This window comes from Hypanus sabinus, chromosome 4 (genome assembly GCF_030144855.1).
Source record: "Hypanus sabinus isolate sHypSab1 chromosome 4, sHypSab1.hap1, whole genome shotgun sequence".
In the NCBI taxonomy this organism is placed as follows: domain Eukaryota; kingdom Metazoa; phylum Chordata; class Chondrichthyes; order Myliobatiformes; family Dasyatidae; genus Hypanus; species Hypanus sabinus.
Genome location: NC_082709.1, coordinates 147,588,721 through 147,610,253, shown reverse-complemented (window position 1 = coordinate 147,610,253; position 21,533 = coordinate 147,588,721). Strand labels below are relative to the sequence as shown.

The 21,533-nt window shown below is 39.5% G+C and overlaps 1 protein-coding gene across 6 annotated transcripts in view; it reads right to left on the bottom strand.

The window, feature by feature from the left end:
* The window catches only part of LOC132393290 (solute carrier family 22 member 15-like), a 78,873-nt gene that overhangs the window by 10,252 nt on the left and 47,088 nt on the right, over positions 1 to 21,533 (bottom strand). For 3 of the 6 annotated variants that reach the window (XM_059968331.1, XM_059968330.1, XM_059968332.1), the window contains 2 exons: positions 12,064 to 12,178; positions 10,919 to 10,991 (listed from right to left, as the gene is read on the bottom strand). In XM_059968331.1, the coding sequence (XP_059824314.1) occupies positions 10,919 to 10,991; positions 12,064 to 12,178 (188 nt within the window). Of the gene's footprint in view, positions 1 to 5,815; positions 5,910 to 8,043; positions 8,108 to 10,918; positions 10,992 to 12,063; positions 12,179 to 21,533 lie in introns of those variants that run through there. The other 3 variants (XR_009511821.1, XM_059968333.1, XM_059968334.1) reach the window with 2 other exon arrangements.

The window sequence follows — 21,533 nt, the reverse complement described above, 5'->3', positions numbered from 1 at the left end:
TTGTGTTGCCATTAAATACCACACTGTAGTCTGAGGACAGTGTAGTGTCCTTCGAGCAAATTGTTTTTAAAACAGCGGCAGTTTTGTATGCTTGTGTTATGTATTCATTTGGGCTGACCAACGTTGCATTAAAAAGTGATTTTTTTTTTAAACACTACGTTACACAGGAAAGCAATGAAGGCAGTCCACTATCTGCATTAAGTGTCTGCACTGACTTGGTTCATTTACAGGCAATCAAAAGAATACAGCAATGGACACTGTATGAATTCCTCTATCAATAACTGTTAGGACCCAATATATAGTTTTAAGTGAAATACAGAATGAATTAAAAAACCACCAATATTGTAGTAATATTGGGAGTGTTCTAATTTGTTCTGTATTTCATTTAAATACATGGATTATTACTCAGTTAAATGATAAATTGCCTTTAAAAAAATTATTTCCATGAAACTTTAGCTAATTGGGGCAGTTGCTTAATTGGGCTAAAATGTACTAGTCCCAATGGGTTCCAATTAACTGGAATCTGCTGTACTTTTTCTTAAAAATTATTAATAATTAATACACTAAGAGCAAGCAGCATACCAGGCTAAAACACAAACCAGCAGCAGTCACAACTTCTCCCCCACAGCTAGAGCTTCCTGTGATTACCAATCTTAAGATGACCGACATAACAAATAATCTATCTGGTTAGTGTCACTAAAGATGGAAAATACTCAAGAAATCCTATTGAATCAACTGAAATCTGGTCTTTCATACAAAGCTTCAATGTATCTTATTGAAAACTCAATCAACCTTGCCCATTTTAGAAATGATTAAGCGCATAGCAGGTACATGCAAAACTTAATTTCCAGCTCTTAAGTCATTTCCATAGTCCCTTATAGAAAATAAAGCACATGAAATTATGTCAAAAACATAACTGGTAAAATTTGATACAAAATCATTACTTTATCTATTGCCATAAGAATAAAACATTCGCCCTGCTAAAATAGCTATAAATCTTCATAGCAACTGCTTGACTTTTATGGGTTAACCATTAAGTAATTAAATATCACCCTTGTCCGTTAACCTGCAAAGACGATTCAAATCAATTATTTCTTTAAATTCATATAAGCACTGTTAAAATGTGATCAAGAACAGATTTAAGCAGTAGGTTAGAAAATTGTTCTTGTACTGAGAACTGTCAGATTTTAATCTGCTCAGCCACTAATTCAGAACATAATTACTTTAAGGATCAGAATAATAGAAGTGAACTGTGGATTGGAATTCTCCAAGAGAACCACAGCCTTGTTGTAGGGTTTGGAGGCTTGCGTGCCTCAATGACCCAGAGAGCTATGTTGACTGGGAGTCCGGGCCTTGAGCTTTAACTCTTTGCCAAGTAGGTCTAAGGGTAGAGGCCAGAGTAACAGTTCTCCAGGTCTGGGGGTTCAGCTCAGGGCTATCAACCTTGACCAGTCAAAAAAAATGTTAAGGAAACAGCAATGAAGAACCTTTCTATATCTGTGTGAAACCAAGGGCAGACAGAAATGGAGGACCTTTATTGCTGCCCTAAACACCTGCAGCATAACAGGCAGTAAGTGGGTTGGATTATGATTGGGTAACTTGTAGGTAATATATATTTATTATTATAAATAATAGTTATATACTTAATGGACTTATAAGTCTATTATATGATTATATACTAATAGACTTTACAGTCTCCTCCTCTTTCTCTCACTCAAGTACTAGAAATAGGATTCTAATCCACACCTCCCAAAGCACTTTAGACCATATTTCCATAAGGCTAACAAACACAATAACTAGATAGATGTCTCCAAGGTCCTCTTACACTTGCTTTTGTTTTGAGATGGAAAACAAATATAGTGTTGTGATTGATCTAAGTCACCGAGAGACACTGGAGTTGTGGATATGAAAGTCTTTATAGCAAAGAGACATTCTTCCAGAGACACTCTTGGTAGAGGTTCACAAACCTAAAAGTACATCACATTTTTATACCCTTAAGATCAAAGGTTTAGATGAGGTGGAGTTTGTTGGTGTGTTCAGGTAGGTGTCTTGACACAGTATGTGGATAAGCCTACAAGAGGAGAGGCTGTACTTGATCTGGTATTGGGAAATGAACTTGGTCAGGTGTCAGGCCTCTCGGTGGGAGAGCACTTTGGAGATAGTGATCATAATTCTATCTCCTTTACAATCCTTTACAATCTCCTTTTCTATCTCCTTGGAGAAAGCTAGGAACAGACAGGTTAGAAAAGCGTTTAATTGGAGTAAGGGGAATTATGAGGCTATCAGGCAGGAAATTGAAAGCTTAAATTGGGAACAGATATTCTCAGGGAAAAGTATGGAAGAAATGTGGCAAATGTTCAGGGGATATTTGTGTGGAGTTCTGCATAGGTACGTTCCAATGAGACAAGGAAGTTATGGTAGGGTACAGGAACCGTGGTGTAAAAAGGCTGTAATAAATCCAGTAAAGAAGAAAAGCTTACAAAAGGTTCAGAGAGTAGGTAATGTTAGAGATCTAGAAGATTATAAGAATAACAGTAAGAAGCTTAAGAAGAAAATTAGGAGAGTCAGAAGGGGCCATGAGAAGGCCATGGCAGGCAGGATTACGGAAAACCCCAAGGCATTCTACAAGTATATGAAGAGCAAGAGGATAAGACATGAAAGAATAGGACCTATCAAGTGTGACAGTGCGAATGTGTGTACAGACCAGAGGAAATAGTAGAGGTACTTAAATGAATACTTTACTTCAGTATTCATTATGGAAAAGGATCTTGGTGATTGTAGTGATGACTTGCAGCAGACTGAAAGCTTGAGCGTGTAGATATTAAGATAGAGGATGTACTGGAGCTTTTGGAAAGAATCAAGTTGGATAAGTCGCCGGGACCGCATGAGATGTACCCCAGGCTACAGAAGGAGGCGAGGGAACAGATTGCTGAGCCTCTGGCAATGATCATCAATGGGGACGGGAGAGGTTCCGGAGGCTTGGAGCATTGCAGATATTGTTCCTTTATTCAAGAAAGGGAACAGAAATGGCCCAGGAAATTATAGACCACTGAGTCTTACCTCAGTGGTTGTTAAGTTGATGGAGAAGATCCTGAGAGGCAGGATTTATGAACATTTGGAGAGGTATAATATGATTAGGAGTAGTCAGCATGGCTTTGTCAAGGGCAGGTCGTGCCTTATGAGCCTGATTGAATTTTTTGAGGATGTGACTAAACGCATTGATGAAGGAAGAGCAGTAGAGGTGGCGTATATGGATTTCAGCAAGGCATTTGATAAGGTACCCCATGCAAGGCTTATTGAGAAAGTAAGGAGGCATGGGATCCAAGGGAACATTGCTTTGTGGATCCAGAACTGGCTTGCCCACAGAAGGCAAAGAGTGGTGGTAGATGGGTCATTTTCTGAATGGAGGTTGGTGACCAGTGGAGTGCCTCAGGGATCTGTTCTGGGACCCATACTCTTCGCGATTTTTATAAATGACCTGGATGAGGAAGTGAAGGGATGGGTTAGTAAGTTTGTTGATGACACAAAGGTTGGAAGTGTTGTGGATAGTGTGGAGGGCTGTCAAAAGTTACAGTGGGACATTGGTAGGATGCAAAACTGGGCTGAGAAGTGGCAGATGGAGTTCAACCCAGATAAGTGTGAAGTGGTTCATTTTGGTAGGTCAAATACAATGGCAGAATATAGTATTAATGGTAAGACTCTTGGCAGTGTGGAGGATCAGAGGGATCTTGTGGTCTGAGTCCATAGGACGCTCAAAGCAGCTGCACAGGTTGACTCTGTGGTTAAAAAAGTGTACGGTGTATTGGCCTTCATCAATCATGGAATTGAATTTAGGAGCCAAGAGGTAATGTTGTAGCTATATAGAACCCTGGTCAGACCCCACTTGGAGTACTGTGTTCAGTTCTGGTCGCCTCACTACAGGAAGGACGTGGAAGCCAAAGGAAGGGTGCAGAGGAGATTTACAAAGGATGTTGCCTGGATTGGGGAGCATGTCTTATGAAAATAGGTTGAGTGAACTTGGCCTTTTCTCCTTGGAGCGACAGAGGATGAGAGGTGACCTGATAGAGGTATATAAGATTGAACTGAATTGAACTGAATGATCTTTATTGTCATTATACATAGGTACAATGAAACTCTGTTTGGCTTCCTCTCAGGTAATTAAATGAGGCGGTAGATTAAAACAAGGCAGTAATAGAAAAACAGTATTAAATAGTTAAGTAGCAGAAAATAAGTTGCAGCAGCACCAGAATATCACAGTAATGTACAAAGTGTCATTTGTGCAAGCATTTGAGTCCTTGCCTGTGCATGTGCTTGCAGTTTCAGTTGTTGTTCTGTGGGAGTGGTGTGATGGAGGCCACAGCTCTGGGCCATGATATGAGGCATTGATCGTGTGGATAATCAAAGGCTTTTTCCCAGGGCTGAGATGGTTGCCACAAGAGAACACAGGTTTAAGGTGCTAGGGAATAGCTACAAGGGAGATGTCAGGGGCAAGTTTTTTTACTCAGAGCAGTCAGCGCGTTGAATGGGCTGCTGGCAATGGTGGTGGAGGCGGATACGATAGGGTCTTTTAAGAGACTTTTGGATAGGTACATGGAGCTTAGAAAAATAGAGGGCTATGGGTAAGCCTAGTAAATTCTAAACTAGGGACGTGTTCAGCACAACTTTCTGGGCCGAAGGGCCTGTACTGTAGGTTTTCTATGTTTCTATGTAACAGCAGGTGATTCAATACAATTTCAATAGCTACAATGACATTGTTTACTTTAATACTTTGGGTAGACAAATAGTTCCTTTGAGGTACATATTTACAGTGGAAGCACATTGTAAATGATAAGAGACCTCTGAGAAGGTTCAAAGGCTTTTCACAAATATTCTCAGAAAATAACATGACAGGAAACCCAGGCACGCAACTGTTGATAGAGCCAGGTGATACTATCAGTGCGGTCTGCAAGCTTTCTTGAACTTGCTTAAACCCCTTACTCACACCTTGGATTGATGCAAGCCAATTAACATAACCCCATTAATTTAACTTTTGGCTGATGCATATGCTAATGTCTCAGTCACTACTCTTCCTCAGCCAAACACTCCTGCAGTACATGAATACAGGAGAGTTTAATTAGACTGCTATAAGTGCTTGATTTTCAACAAGCAAGTTAACTTAGCTTGCAACATAACATGAATTCAATTATTTTTAAAATCTTTTTACTTTAATTTGTGCTTCTGATCAATATTCCAAGAATGTGCCAATATTTGGCATTACTTGGATGATAGACTATTTTGATGACCAGTTGGCCAGATGCCAATGATCCTTACAGCATTTGTATTTACAGCAATACAAGCATATTAAAACTATTATTCCTTGGAATAAGGGAAATTTAAATCTTGCTGCCAGGCAGTTTTAATTTTGTCAAGGGGAGCTTGCCTCAAAGTCACTAACTTATCTCGAAATGTAGATAGTAAACTGTGTATGGGATTCAATTCTCAAGTCAGATAATTCAACTTCTTTATGTGCTCACCATTGCCTGTTACAGTTTAAGGTTGTACATAGAGCTCATATGCCTAAAACTAAATTATCGTGTATCGTGTATCCAGACATTAGTCCCTGTTGCGACAAGTGTAAAGGGGGCGACACTTCCCTTATTCATATGTATTGGACTTGCCCTGACTTGGAGAAATACTGAAGAGATGTCTTTCTAACTTTATCCCATATACTTAATTATTATATGGAACGTAACCCTCTGATTGCTCTTTCTGGCACCTCAGGAGAGGTTGACACGCACCCGAGTCTGACTAAACGTTGTACATTGTCTTTTACCTCTCTTTTGGTCAGATGCGCAGTCCTACTCAGGTGGAGAAATGCTGCCCCGCCCACTCGTGCTCAGTGGTTGAGACACATTGTGTCCTGTTTAGACCTTGAAAAGATTCATTATTCACTTCTTAGTTCAGACAAAGTTCCAAAGGGTGTGGGGACTTTTCTTGAATATTTTCATAATTCCCACTTAGTTTAAAGGTCCATCACTTTTTAAAAAAATAATAGACAATAGGTGCAGGAGTAGGCCATTCAGCCCTTCGAGCCAGCACCGCCATTCACTGTGATCATGGCTGATCATCCACAATCAGTATCCCTGTTCCTGCCTTCTCCCCTTATCCCTTGACTCCGCTATCCGTTATTTTTCTTTTGCATATAAATCCCTTACCTCCAGCTTCTTTTGGTTAAGATTTATGGTATATGATGTGTAAACATATAATAGCCCAGGTAGTAGGCAATATACCTTCTTTTTATAAAGACAGCTCTGTGGAGATAAAAGTTCTGATTAACTTTTCTATCTATTGGAGTTGGAGTTGGGGAATGGGAGGGTGGGGTGGTAACTTTATATGAATCTACCATGGGTGCTTTTCTTTAACTGTTGTGAACTGTACATTCGATATGTTTGTTTTGCACTGTACAAAGTTCTTTTTTTTTTACTGTTTTTTTCATTCTAGAAACTAATAAAAAATTTTAAAAAGTTATTCCAGAAACAGCCTTTACTTCTAAAATGAAAGACTACTGGCTTTAGGTATTAAATTTTACTTTCCAGCTACATTTTTTTCCAGCTCTAATTACATGCCTTACCAATGTTATCATGTCTAGTATAATTATTCAGTGACATAAAGTGAAGAGAGAAATTACGTGGCTGAAGTAAATAAGCTATTTTGGATCCATTTTCAATTAATTGATGCAATCAATTCATTAACCTATAATTTATCAGTGGCAAAGTAAGGGCAAGAATTATGAAATGACATTGAATTTGTGGTTGAAGAATTGATGTAGGGTTTCAGATCTGTGGATCTCTGGGGTTTCTTCTGTGGAAGGTATGACTTGAACAAAAGGGATAGGTTGCGCCTGAACATGATGGGGACCAATATCCTTTTGGGCAGATTTCCTAGTTGGGGAGGGTTTAAATTAGTTTAGCAGGGGGATGGAAACTAGAGTGATAAGTCAGAGAGGGAGCAATTGATGTTGGAAGCTTTAGACAGCGCAGACCAGATTTGCCAGGATGCTGCCTGGATTACGTGCATGTCTTATGAGAAATATTGAGCAAGCTTGGGCTTTTTTTTAAACCTCTGTTTGGTGCAAAGGAGGATTTAAAGTGATTCGAGTAAAAGGGATGATGTTAGGAGAAAGGTATTGTTGAGTGGAGGGTGCATGGAACACCCTGCCAGGTGTGGTGGTAGAAACAGACGCATTAGGGACATTTAAGAGACTCTGAGGCAGGTAGATGGATTAAAGTGAAATGGCGGGCCATGTGGAACAGAAGTGTTAGATTGATCTTGGAGTAGGTTGAAAGGTCGGCAAATCATGGGCCAAAGAGACTGTTCAAAGCAGCAAGCAATAGCAATGTTCAAAGCTGGCCACAGTGACTGATGTGTTACCCTCAATAGGCTTTGATTTCAGATTCATCTAACATTTTCTAGAGGTTATTTATGTAGCTCTGCAACAGTACAGCAGACAGCTGAGCAACTGGACCGAAGGCATTTTATCAGCAGCAAAACAACAGGTTAAAGAGCATGGAAAGTATTGAAAAGTATATTTAATCTATTCCATTTCTGTACAATAATGTTTGGAATGTACACATGGAGCAAATGTTGAATTAATTGTCTTTGTGTCTTCTTGCAGAAGTAGTAACTGGGAGAATGAGCTGGCAATTTGGTCCCATAGGCCCATGCCCCATTCAGAATTATGGCTATCTTCAGTATTTCCCTGCCCTATCTTCACAAACCTTGATATTCTTAACACTGACACATATCAGTCTTTGTTTCGAATGAACTCATTGCTCAAGCCTCCTCTGATTCACAACTGTGAATTTCTCATTTTATTCCCAAATTGCCTGTAGTTTATTCTGACACTGACTTATTGTTCCACACTTCTCACCCAGGGAAATGATTCATTCTTCCTGCATTTGGCTTACTGAATCCTATAAGAATTCAAGTTTCAATGAGACATTCTCCTATTCATAAAAACTCAAAAAAAAGTACAGGTTTAGTTTACTTTTCATACAAGCTCACCTCTAAATATCAACTTGTCTTTACACTGTACATCATCAATTAGTTAGATCATCCATAGAGGTACCTAGAGTTAAAATGTCAGATGGAAATATGAATGAAAAGAATTCCTCCAAATCAGAATGAAACTTATAAATATTTTCTCAGGGCCAGGAAGGCATCATAACTTGGTACACCATTAAAGGTTAGCTAATCTGGATTTAATGCAGAACCCTCAGTACCTCTGACCATGGAAGTATATAAATAAATAAATTCATGAAAACTAATCAACATGCACAAAATACTGGAGGAACTCAGCAGGCCAGGCAGTGTCTACAGAAAACAGCAAACAGTTGACATTTCAGGCTGAGACCCTTTATCAGGATAGGGTTTTGGCCTGAAACGTCGACTGTTTACTCTTTTCCACAGATGCTGCCTGGCCTGCTGAGTTCCTCCAGCATTTTCCAGCATCTGCAGATTTTCTTTTGTTTATGAATACTAATGACCTCTAAAATATCTGCAAAAACACTGACAGACTCTGGTTTTCAGTTTCACTGCACATTACCATACAATTAAGAAAACACAGAAAATTGCAAGGTTAAACAGAAGTTAAGCTAAATTTAAGAAAGCTAAGTGTACTTGTTGTTTGCGAAACATGAAGGGCAAATCATATCACACTCAATTACGCTTAAAAACTCCAGGAAACTGGGTAATCAAACTAAAGATCCACAACAACTATTTTTCAAAAAACTTAATAGGCCAAATAGAAATAAGATAAAATCTGCAGATGCTGGAAATCCAAGGAACACACACAAAATGCTGGAGGGACTCAGCAAGCCAGGCAGCATCTATGGTAAAGAGTAAACAGTCGATGTTTCAGGCTGAGACCCTTCATCAGGACAGGGGGAAAGAAAGATGAGAAGTCAGAGTAAGAAGGCGGGGGGGGGGGGGAGCCAAATAGATCTCACTTGCACAGCGCTCACACTGTGCCCAGCGTGCCATTAATTATCAAAACAAAACTATTCGTTATTACAGCATTACTCCCAGAAATGGCACCAGGCTGCCTAAAATACTGTATCATAGGATAGTCCTGTAACTTGGAGCACAGACTTGGGATGATTTCATGTATCACTTGGGCAAATAAACCATTTTTTGTGCTAATTTGACAAGCTGGTACCTTGTAGGTTTATAAGTATTCTTGCTCAAAATACTTGAAGAGTTTGTGGTAGATTATTTCCCTCAAACATCTACACTAAACTATGCGAATTGTGGGGAGGATGCAAACAGACTTTACTGCGACTCATATTGAGCAAGTGAGCAAAAACACAGCAGATCCACTACGATGGATGAATATGAAATGGTGCACTTCCTCATGAAGATGAGTTATTGAATGGTGCTAAATTGGAAAGCATTGATGTACAAGAAAAACTTGGGTATCTTGGGACATCAGTCAGTGACAACAGACATGCAGATTCTATTAACGGTTAAGCTGGCCATTTTTACAAGTAATTATCGGGACCTGTGCATTTTAGCAAGGACAATATCTACTGTCCATCTCCGGTTGTCCTTGAGAAGGTAGTGTTCCTGTGCCCAAGATGCCCTTGTCCTTCTTGCAGATTTGGGTATGGCTATTAGAGTAGCCCAGGTACTGTAAATAACTGCAATGTAATCTGTAGAAGACTGGATATGCTCTAGTCACTGTGCAGCAGGAGTGGAAGGAATGGCTGTCAGAGATTATAACCTGGCACTTTAAGTAGCAATAATGTTTCTTGCCACTTGTAGGTCTATGACTGAATCTCATCTTAGCTGTACTGTTTGAAGGCACACAGGCTGAATCATTTACTGAGGAGTTGTGAATGAAATGGAACTTAGCACAATTATGAGCAAATATCTCAATTTGCAACCTTAAGATGAAAGGAATGTTGTTTATAAAATAGCTGAAGATTATTTGAAACAAGCCACATTGGCAAAAATCAATAAGCAGACTTAAAATTACCAGACCAGATCAAAATAATCACTGTAAACCAAGTTACTCTTACGTTTTGCTAAAGCTTTATTCAACCTAAGGAAGAAAACCCTTTAATCATTTTGCATTTATAATCTCTATTACAGTTCCATTCCAAACTAATCAGTACACATGGGTCAAAAGTAACCAAAGATTCTTTGAAGTAAAGTGACAGTTCTTTATCACCTCTGCTTCAGAGTCATTTACATAATGCCTTTAATTACCATATTATAACTTCTGGTATTTATTTACATAACCTAGATGTTGCAGGCAAGATTATCTTATAAAGACCCTCTCTAATGGCAGAACCACAGATTTCAGATGTTAAATGCTGCAGCTGTTGTTACAGGGATTTCAACAAAGGGCAACATTACCAGCTTGTAAGATAAAAATGGGATGTGAATGATAATAAATATGCATAACCAACTTAAAAAAAATGGATTTTTGAAGTCAATTCTAACAATACCTCACTCACGAGGTTGAGAAACTGTAGCCCGGTGAATTTGCTGCAGAAATGAGGTCAGATAAGGAAGATTAGTTTTGTCCTTCCAAAAGAACTAAACCCGAGAGGATTGCACGTGTCGTGTGTAACATGAGGTATCCTTCATAACTACGAACAAAATAAGTAGTCTGTACTAGAAAAATATTATAATACTCATTGCTGAGCTGCCTAAAAACATAAACTGTACAAAAAACTCAGCAAAATTAATGCTTGTATTTATAACTTTATAGATGAATGCAAACCGAAGCACACTTCTCAAATTCCATTAATAATGGTCACTGTTGAGATAGATTTACTGAAACAAGTATACATTAATAAAGTAAGAAATAAGGATGGAAAGGAAGGGAATTGATAAGGAATTTCAAATGAAAACAGAAGTAATACAAACTGACCAGTGACGGAACAAAGGGCACAATGATCCCACCAATTCTAGAAGACATGGAACAGATCCCCATTCCAACATTCCTACAGGAAAAGGACAAAATTAGTTGAACTTCTGAAATATAAATTAATGAACTAATGCAAGTATGACTCAATATACAAACTCATTCTACTGAGAACTTTAAACTATTGATGCACCATCAGTAAACAAGTACCTTTGACTGTCAAAATATAATAATATTCAAACACCAGTTCCCGAAGATTTAAATTCAAACTAAAGGTTTGAGTTCAAAAGCATTCTTAGTGGAAGCACATAACACAAAATGAATTATAAATCAGTTATAACCAAATGAATAAGGGCCATTGAAGATGAAGGTACACAAGACAAGTACAAAACCTGTTTTAGGCTGCATGGCAATATTATAAATGCAGTTACATAACATTCCATAAAGCCAGAAAACACACCACAGAAACCAAAAAATAATATACCAAATCAGGTACTTGGAGAGTTTATGCCAGAAAATTAAATGAAAATTTCATGAAGAAAGCTACTTTAATTCATGAATGTTCTTGCGAACATAATTTTGAGTAGTCCACACCGTCACACAAACATGCTCCACCTTTTCTTGAGATCATGGCTCATCTGATCTATCGATACAGCTCTACATTCATGTCCACTGGCAATACTCCAACATTGCCTTGCAAATCAAGTAACTATCCACTTCAATGTTAAAAGCATTCAGAAACTTATTTTTAAAACAAGTGGAACCAGAATTCCGTAACTCACTTCCAATGGAGTAAAAACTGTTTTGCCTCACTTATTGTTGTGTGACTCCTTAATACTAGATTCTTCCACAAGGAAACAATCACTCCACATCTACAGCCAAGCTATTACGCTCTGATTAACTATTTCAATTGTACAATTTCACTTCTCCCATCTCCTTGAAGGGAATCATCGATAGCTACCTAGACTAGTCTCCATGGCTCCAGTTCCACTCAATGAAGCTGGAAACCTAGAAGCTCAAGGGAAATTAATTAAGTCAGCATCATTCCCATAAAAAAAGACAGAAACAAATGCACTGAAAATTATTACACAACCAGATCAAATGGTGGATCGGAAACGAACAACTGTAGTCACATTCAAGGTTTCACCTACCTGACTGAGGTGGGAAAGAGCTCAGAAGAAAAGATGTAGGCCACATTAAATGCAGCACTTACAGATAGTTTACCCAGAATGAAGGAAATTTGTCTGCTAATGGAAGATAAGATGCCTGAAAAAGAGAGAAGTATATCCCTGAATTACACGGTCTTTACACAAAATTCTTACAAATAGAAAAGTAATGCAATGACAATCAAATATTTAGATGCCTGAAATAAAATATATATGTGTAATATGGAAAGAAATCTCAAAACTAGTCACTCCAAATATGCTCCAAGGGAAGTCAGTAGTTTCAAAATGTTGAATGTATGTCAAAATATTAAAAAACAACAGATTAACACACACTAAACCAAAAAGTCACCATCTTTTAGTGAGGTATGAAGGATTTAAAAACAGAATAAAGATTACATATCAGATAATTTTATCAACAATATCATTTATTCCTATAGACGATCTCAGTTTCAAGGAGGAAAAATGTGGTAGTGCTGAATCTCATGAACCATTAGTCCAAACTGTGTTCAATTTGCATGCTCTCTAGGTACTAACTTCATGCTTTACCCCACACCCACACTAACCCAGTAAAGATTCTGAGTAGTATTTTCTACAGCATCTTGATCTTAGAGTCGGGTGGAGACTCTTGCTCAGTGAGATACTAGAGCATCACCATTGCAAAACCCCAAGTTCTAGAAATCTTTTGAGGTAGAGGACATTTTCAGAAGACACTTGATAAAGTGGCACACATGAGGCAGCTTAACAAGATAAAATCCTATGGTGTTACAGTAAAGATACTGGCATGGATAGCAGAATGGCTGACAGCCAGGAGCCAGTGAGTAAGAATAAAGTGGGCCTTTTCTGATTAGCTACCTGTGACTAGTGGGGTTCCACAGGGGTCAGTATTGAGGCCGTTACTTTTCACATTGTTTGTCAATGATTTGGATAATGGCATTGATGGCCTTGTGCCAAAGTTTGTGGATGATACAAAGATAGGTAGAGGGGTAGATAGTGCTGAGGAAGAAATGTGAATGCAGCAGGACTTAAGAGAAATTGGAAGAATGGACAAACATGTGGCAAAAGAATAGACTGATGGGAAATGTATGATAATGCATTTTGGTAAAAGGAACAATAGTGCAGACTATGATCTGGATAGGGAGAAGGTTCAAACATCAGAGGTGCAGAGGGACTTAAGGAGTTATCGTGCAGACTCTCTGAAGGTTAATTTACAGGCTGAGTCTGTGGTAAAGAAGGCAAATGCAATGCTGGTATTTATTTCAAGGGGAATAAAATATAAAAGCAAGGAGATAATGCTGAGCCTTTATAAGACTCTAGTCAGGCTGCACTTGGACTATTGTCAACAGTTTTGGGGCCCTTATCTCAGAAAGGATGTGTTGTCATTGGAGACAGTCCAGAGGAGGTTCACAAGGACTATTCCAGGAATGAAGGGGTTAACATATGAAGAACATTTGGCAGCTTTGGGCCTGTACTCACTGGAAGTTAGAAGAATGTGGGGGGTCTCATTGAAAACTACCAAGTGTTGAAAGGACTAGATAGGGTGGATGTGGAGAAGATGGGGGTATCCGGACTACAAGGCACTGACTCAAAATCGAGGGGCGACCTTTTAGAATGGAGGTAAAGAGGATTATTTTAGCCGGAGAGTGGAGAATCTGTGAAATGTTCTGTCACAGACTGCAGTGGAGGCCAAGTCCATTGATATATTTAAGGCAGAAATTGATAGTTTCCTGATCGCTCAGGGGATCAAAAGGCTATTGTGAGAAAGCAGGTGTTTGGGGTTGAGTGGGATCCGGGATCAGCCATGATGGAATGGCAGAGCAGACCCAATGGACTGAAAGGCCTAATTCTGCTCCGACGTCTTATGGACATTTAAAGTTTTAAAATTAAAAACACATTGGAAAGCATCATGGGACATTAACTCAGGAGCTTACGTTAATGACTGTTTACTTTAATAATTATATTCAGATCAATTTGGTTGCAATTTACTTTACACATGATCCCATCCTGGTATAAAGCTTAGGAACTAGATAAACCACTCTTACTAAAACATTACCACTCTGTTCCAACTTCAAAGTCAAGTTCAGAGATGGAGTGGAGTATTAAGTGTACCAGCATCTAACTTCCAGCTCATCTTGGATTTCTACACTTCAATGCTTAAATCCAGGGATTTATGATAACACGTGATGCTGGCAGTTTGTTACTGATCCAGCAACTGGATTTATCACAATTTGATTCAATAATACATTGCTTGTTAACCCATCATGAAAGTACCATTTCATCTTTGTGAAAAATAACACCCAACACAAGAATGAAGCACAAATCTTGGCTTTCATTGTGAGAGGAATCGAGTAAAAAAAAAATAGGCAAGTCTCGATACGACTTACTGAAAGGTCATTCAGATATCTGGACTACAGGTGACAGTTTTCGTGTTGGTAGTCAAGGAAGGATATATTTGCCTTGGTGTAGGTTACCTTCCTAGAATGAAGATTACTTTTAGGTAGGAATTGCAAGTAACAAATTTTGGATTCAATAACCACTTGACCAGCCTGCCACATTGTACTTTGTCAAAAACCAGGCTAAAATCCATGTAGAAAATTGCACCGACCTCAAACGCCACTCCTCAAAATTTCTAGTTGTTAGCCAATATGTCATTAATAAATGTGTAGACTTGTCCAAGTTAATCTGTCCCCAATGGTTTATCATGATCCCTAAAGGATTTCAATAGCTTGCCTGCCATCTTAACAGTTCTGCATTTACTTTATTTATCCCTTCCTCATTCTATAAACAACATCAGTAGGGGTTCTCCAACATCTGGCACCAGCCCTGTAGTCAAAGAGGTTTTAAAATATTGTATTCTGAACACTGGCAATTTCCTCCCTCATTTCTTTTAACAGGCTGGCATAGATTCTGTGTAGCTCTAGTGATTTTCCACTTCCTTTTCCCTGTCAGAACATGTCTACCCTGAATTCACTTAGATATTTCCCATTGATAAGATTAGTATATGCTCATGGAGTTAAATCATTTCTCAGTCTGGTGTAAATTCCGATTTCACAACTATTATATGCATCTGTCCTTTTCTGAACTTAATCAAATTCTGACCATCACCAAAAATAAGCATCCCGCTTATCCTCCGTTAACTTGGTCTTACTATATACCAGATAAAAGTTCTCCAGAATACAAGTTAGGAATTCAGTGCCATTTATACATTGAAGAAAACACTGAGTGAATCCTAGTTTATGTTTGAGTAATTGAAAATTCCCATGGCTACAGCCTAGTGTGTTTGCAATTGTCATAAATTTGTGTTTTTCCTATTTGCCAAAGTGTTTGGATGTTTCTTTAGTACAACCCAAATAATGTGGGTTGCCAACTCTTCAGTGGTTTTTTGTGTAACTAATATTTGTCCACCAATTTCTTTTTTTTAAAAAAAAAAATCCCTTCTCTCTTAATTGCAAGATCTAGAAACATTCCATATAACATATAACCATATAACAATTACAGCACGGAAACAGGCCATCTCGGCCCTTCTAGTCCGTGCCGAACGCTTACTCTCACCTAGTCCCACCAACCTGCACTCAGCCCATAACCCTCCATTCCTTTCCTATCCATATACCTATCCAATTTTCTTTTAAATGACAAAATTATACCTGTCTCTACCACTTCTACTGGTAGCTCATTCCACACAGCTACCACTGTCTGAGTAAAGAAATTTTTAAACCTTAAACCTTTGCCCCCTAACTCCCAAATCATGTCCTCTTGCTTGAATCTCCCCTACTCTCAATGGAAAAAGCCTATCCATGTCAACTCTATCTATCCCCCTCATAATTTTAAATACCTCTATCAAGTCCCCCCTCAACTTTCTACGCTCCAAAGAATAAAGACCTAACTTGTTCAACCTTTCTCTGTAACTTAGGTGCTGAAACCCAGGTAATATTCTAGTAAATCTCCTCTGTACTCTCTCTATTTTGTTGACATCTTTCCTAGGTGACCAGAACTGTACATAATACTCCAAATTTGGCCTCACTAATGCCTTGTACAATTTTAACATTACATCCCAACTCCTATACTCAATGCTCTGATTTATAAAGGCCAACATACCAAAAGCTTTCTTCACCACCCTATCCACATAAGATTCCACCTTCAGGGAACTATGCACCACTATTCCTAGATCACTGTTCTACTGCATTCTTCAATGCCCTACCATTTACCATGTATGTCCTATTTTGATTAGTCCTACCAAAATGTAGCATTTCACACTTATCAACATTAAACTCCATCTGCCATCTTTCAGCCCACTCTTCAACTGGCCTAAATCTCTCTGCAAGCCTTGAAAACCTACTTCATTATCCACAACGCCACCTACCTTAGTATCATCTGCATACTTACTAATCCAATTTACCACCCCATCACCCACATCATTAATGTACATGACAAACAACATTGGACCCAGTACAGATCCCTGAGGCACACCGCTAGTCACCGGCCTCCAACCTGACAAACAGTTATTCACCACTACTCTCTGGCATCTCTCATCCAGCCACTGTTGAATCCATTTTACTACTTCAATATTAATACCTAACGATTGAACCTTCCTAACTAACCTTCCATGCTGAACCTTGTCAAAGGCCTTACTGAAGTCCATATAGACAACATCCACTGCTTTAACCTCATCAACTTTCCTAGTAACCTCTTCAAAAAATTCAATAGGATTTGTCAAGCATGACCTTCCACCCATAAATCCATCTTGACTGTTCCTAATCAGACCCTGTCTATCCAGATAATTATATATACCATCTCTAAGAATACTTTCCATTAATTTACCCACCACTGACATCAAACTTGAAGGCTGATAATTGCCAGGTTTACACTTAGAACCTTTTTTAAACAATGGAACCACGTGAGCAATACGACAATCCTCCTGCACCATCCCCATTTCTAATGACATTTGAAATATTTCTGTCAGAGCCCCTGCTATTTCTACACTAACTTCCCTCAAGGTCCTAGGGAATATCCTGTCAGGACCCGGAGATTTATCCACTTTTATATTCTTTAAAAGCATCAGTACTTCCTCTTCTTTAATCATCATAGTTACAATAACTACCCTACTTGTTTCCCTTACCTTACACAATTCAATATCCTTCTCCTTAGTGAATACCAAAGAAAAGAAATTGTTCAAAATCTCCCCCATCTCTTTTGGTTCCACACATAGCTGTCCACTCTGATTCTCTAAGGAACCAATTTTATCCCTCACTATCCTTTTGCTATTAAAATAACTGTAGAAACCATTTGGATTTATTTTCACCTTACTTGCCAAAGCAACCTCATATCTTCTTTTAGCTTTTCTAATTTCTTTCTTAAGATTCTTTTTACATTCTTTATATTCCTGAAGAACCTTATTTACTCCATGCTGCCTATATTTATTGTAGATCTCACTCTTTTTTCGAACCATGTTTCCAATATCCCTTGAAAACCATGGCTCTCTCAAACTTTTAACCTTTCCTTTCAACCTAACAGGAACAAAGATTCTGTACCCTCAAAATTTCACCTTTTGATGACGTCCATTTCTCTATTACATCCTTCCCACAAAACAAATTGTCCCAATCCACTCCTAAATCCTTTTGCATCTCCTCAAAGTTTGCCTTTCTCCAATCAAAAATCTCAACCCTAGGTCCAGTCCGATCCTTCTCCATAATTATATTGAAACTAATGGCATTGTGATCACTGGACCTGAAGCGCTCCCCAACACATAACTCTGTCACTTGACCTATTTCATTCCCTAACAAGAGATCCAACACTGCCCCTTCTCTAGTTTGTACCTCTATGTATTGCTGCAAAAAACTATCCTGCACACATTTTACAAACTCCAAACCATCCAGCCCTTTTACAGAATGGGCTTCCCAGTCTACGTGTGGAAAATTAAAATCTCCCACAATCACAACCCTGTGCTTACTACAAATATCTGCTATCCCCTTGCAAATTTGCTCCTCCAATTCTCGCTCCCCATTAGGTGGTCTATAATACACTCCTATAAGTGTTACTACACCTTTCCCATTTCTCAATTCCACCCAAATGGCCTCCCTAGACGAGCCCTCTAATCTATCCTGGCAAAGCACCACTGTAATATTTTCTCTGACAAGCAATGCAAAACCTCCCCCTCTTGCCCCTCCAATTCTATCACATCTGAAGCAATGAAATGCAGGAATATTTAGTTGCTAATCACACTCCTCCTGCAACCATGTTTCACTAATAGCTACAACATCATATTTCCATGTATCAATCCATGCTCTAAGCACATCCACCTTTTTTACAATGCTCGTAGCATTAAAATAAATGCATTTAAGAAACTTTCCACCTCTTACTCTCTGTTTATCCCTAACGGTGCAAACAAGTTTATTATCTTTTTCTTCCTTCTCCCCTACATCTTCGGTCTGAGCGCTCCCCTTCTCTGTCACCTGCCTATCCTCCCTCACACACTGTCTACTAGCTTTCTCTATTTGTGAAGTAACCTTCACCCTTCTAGACTCTTCAAATTGATTCCCCCCCAACCATTCTAGTTTAAAGCCTCCCCAGTAGCCTTCGCAAATCTCCCCGCTAGGATATTGGTCCCCCTAGGATTCAAGTGCAACCCGTCCTTTTTGTACAGGTCTCACCTGCCCCAAAAGAGGTCCCAATGATCCAGATTCTTTCCAGTCCTAATGCACAAGTTAATTTTTCTATTTGTTCACCAGTAGCATTGCCTATTTCATTGTACTCTTTGTATTTAGTTGAATACCATTTGGTAAAGACTCCATTTTTGTTCCTTTTATTGTTTCAATTGCTTTCACCCTTTCCAATTCAGCTTTCTTTTACATTCCAGTCCCATCCAAATTTGGATTTTCGTGTAATTTCCTGTCACACAGAGCCTCTTTGCTTGGGGCAGTGAAGTAGATTTTAGCACTGACGTAGATTTTAGCACTGGCAGTAATTGATTTAGACTCCTATTGCTTTGGAGAGAACCACTGTATGGCTTTCACAGCAGTGACAGCAAAATAAGAAGTGTTATAGAACCTCCCAAGACATTGTAAGTGTTATTTTCTGTGCAACGTAAACTCTTCTTTCTTGAAGACTGCAGATGAAAACTGCAGTACCAGAGGGATATTAGGGATTCATATATAGTTCAGATACAATGCTCCAGCCTGAGGGTTTCACCATCCATCCCATGACTGGATGGCAGCAGCAGCTAAAGGCATAGGCAGCAGTGTTTATCATCCTGTCTACCAGCAAAGCCATTTTCAGTGAACTGTGCACTGCACTCCTAGTCCCACATCACCTGCCATTCACTATACAAGTCCTATCCAATTTTGACTGTGGAAAATGCATCGCCTCACACTTATCCAAGTTGAAATCCATTTGCTATTCCTCAGCTTATTTCGCGAAATGATCAAGATCTCTCTGCATTTCCATAGAACACTACTACACAGTACAGGCCCTTCAGCCCTCCATTTTGTGCCAACCCATATAATCCTTAAAAAAAGTACTAAACCCTCACGACCCCATAACCCTCCATTTTTCTTTAATCTATGTGACTGTCCAAGAGGCTCTTAAATACCCCTAATGCCTTAGCCTCCACCACCATCCCTGGCAAGTCATTCCAGGCACTGACAACCCCTGTGTAAAAAACTTACCCCTGATGTCTCCCCTAAACTTCCCTCCCTTAATTTTGTACATATGCCCTCTGGTGTTTGCTATTCATGCCCTGGGAAACAGGTACTGACTATCCACCCTATCTAAGCCTCTCATAATCTTGTAGATACATGCCAACCCGCTTCAATATTGACAAAAAACTGCTAATTTACTATCAGTAAACCTGCTGATCGTGCTATCTACATTCTTCCAAATCATTTACATAAATGCTACAAAGCCACAGACTGACGAATATGCCTCATCTGTCACTAAATACATCAGTAAGAATGCAGATGATGTTGGTACCTCAAAAATGGTTACCTCATACCTCAACCAGAAACTGGTAATGAACACTGAGATGTACATCCTACTAAAAGCCCAGCACACTGTCTTCAAGTCTGGTGACAGAACAGCTCTCAGAGCAGCCATGAGAAGCTGCATTTTAAGCAACACAAGTTCAAAGACCACCCACAAAAAAAAATTCAGGAACACTTGTCAATAACAATCTCCAGTGAATGTGACCGGGCATCAAGGGCATTACTGGCTAAACAAGGAAAATCAGTATCAACTGTACCAGTGACGACTCCCTCCCTGACGCTCTAAACGACTTTTATGCCTATTTCCAGACATGCAACATAATGCCAGACACAAAAGCCATTCCCTTTTCCAGTTGAGCAGCAAATGTCTGTCCGTCACAGCAGCAACGTGAGAAGTACTCTGCAGAGACTTAACCCCTGTAGGATGGCTAGACCAGATAACGGCCTAGGCCAAGCACTCAGAGCATGCACTGACATCTTCAACAATCCATTCATCCCAGCTGCTGTGCCAACATGCCTCAGATCAGCCACCATCATATCCATACCAAAGACTCTACACCATTAGAACGTACTGCCTCGTGGCACTGATGCCAATCATCATGAAGTGCTTTGAGCGGCTGGTAATGGCACACATTAAAAACTCCATTCCTGCCACATTGGACATTCACCAATAAGCATAATGACAGAACCACTCTTTGACAGATGCCGTAACATCTGTCATGTACCTGGCCCGGACACACTTGGAAATCATGGCCACTTTTGTCAGAATGTTATTTCTGGATTTCAGTTCTGCATTCAACACTATTCCTACTCCTCGGTCTAAACACACCACTGTGCCATTGAGTGATGGGCTTCCTGATGACCAGACCTCAGATAGAAACTGCACAACTGCTCCTCCCTTGCCATTATCCTCAATGCGGGTACCCCCCAGGGCTGTGTGCTGAGCCGATTGCTGTACATTCTGCTCACACGTGACTGCACAGCCGAGTGATCACTTTGTCAAGCTCGCCGATGAGCAACACCATTGATGAGACTGCCTACAGAGAAGAGGTGGAAGAGCTCCAGGCCTGGTGCCAGACAAATAACCTCTTCCTCAATGTCAACAAGACAAAGGAGATGATTATTGAGTTCACACCCCTTTACATCTGTGGCACAGCAGTGGAAATTGCAAGCAGTTTCAAACTCCTGAGAGTGCGCACTTGCACAACCTCTCATGGTCCCAGAACACATTCTACGCAATCAGGAAAGCTCACCCATACCTCTATTTGGAGGTTGAAGAGAGCTGGACAATGCACATTAATACTCACATCCTTATACAGATGCACATTAGAGAGCATCCTAACTTGCTGCGTCACTGCATGGTACAAAAAAAGTGCAGCAGACAGGAAGGCTCTACGATGGACAGTCAAAACTACCCGGACAATCACCGGCACCAACCTATCCGTCATCAGGGACATATATTCAAAAGATGTCAAATAAAGG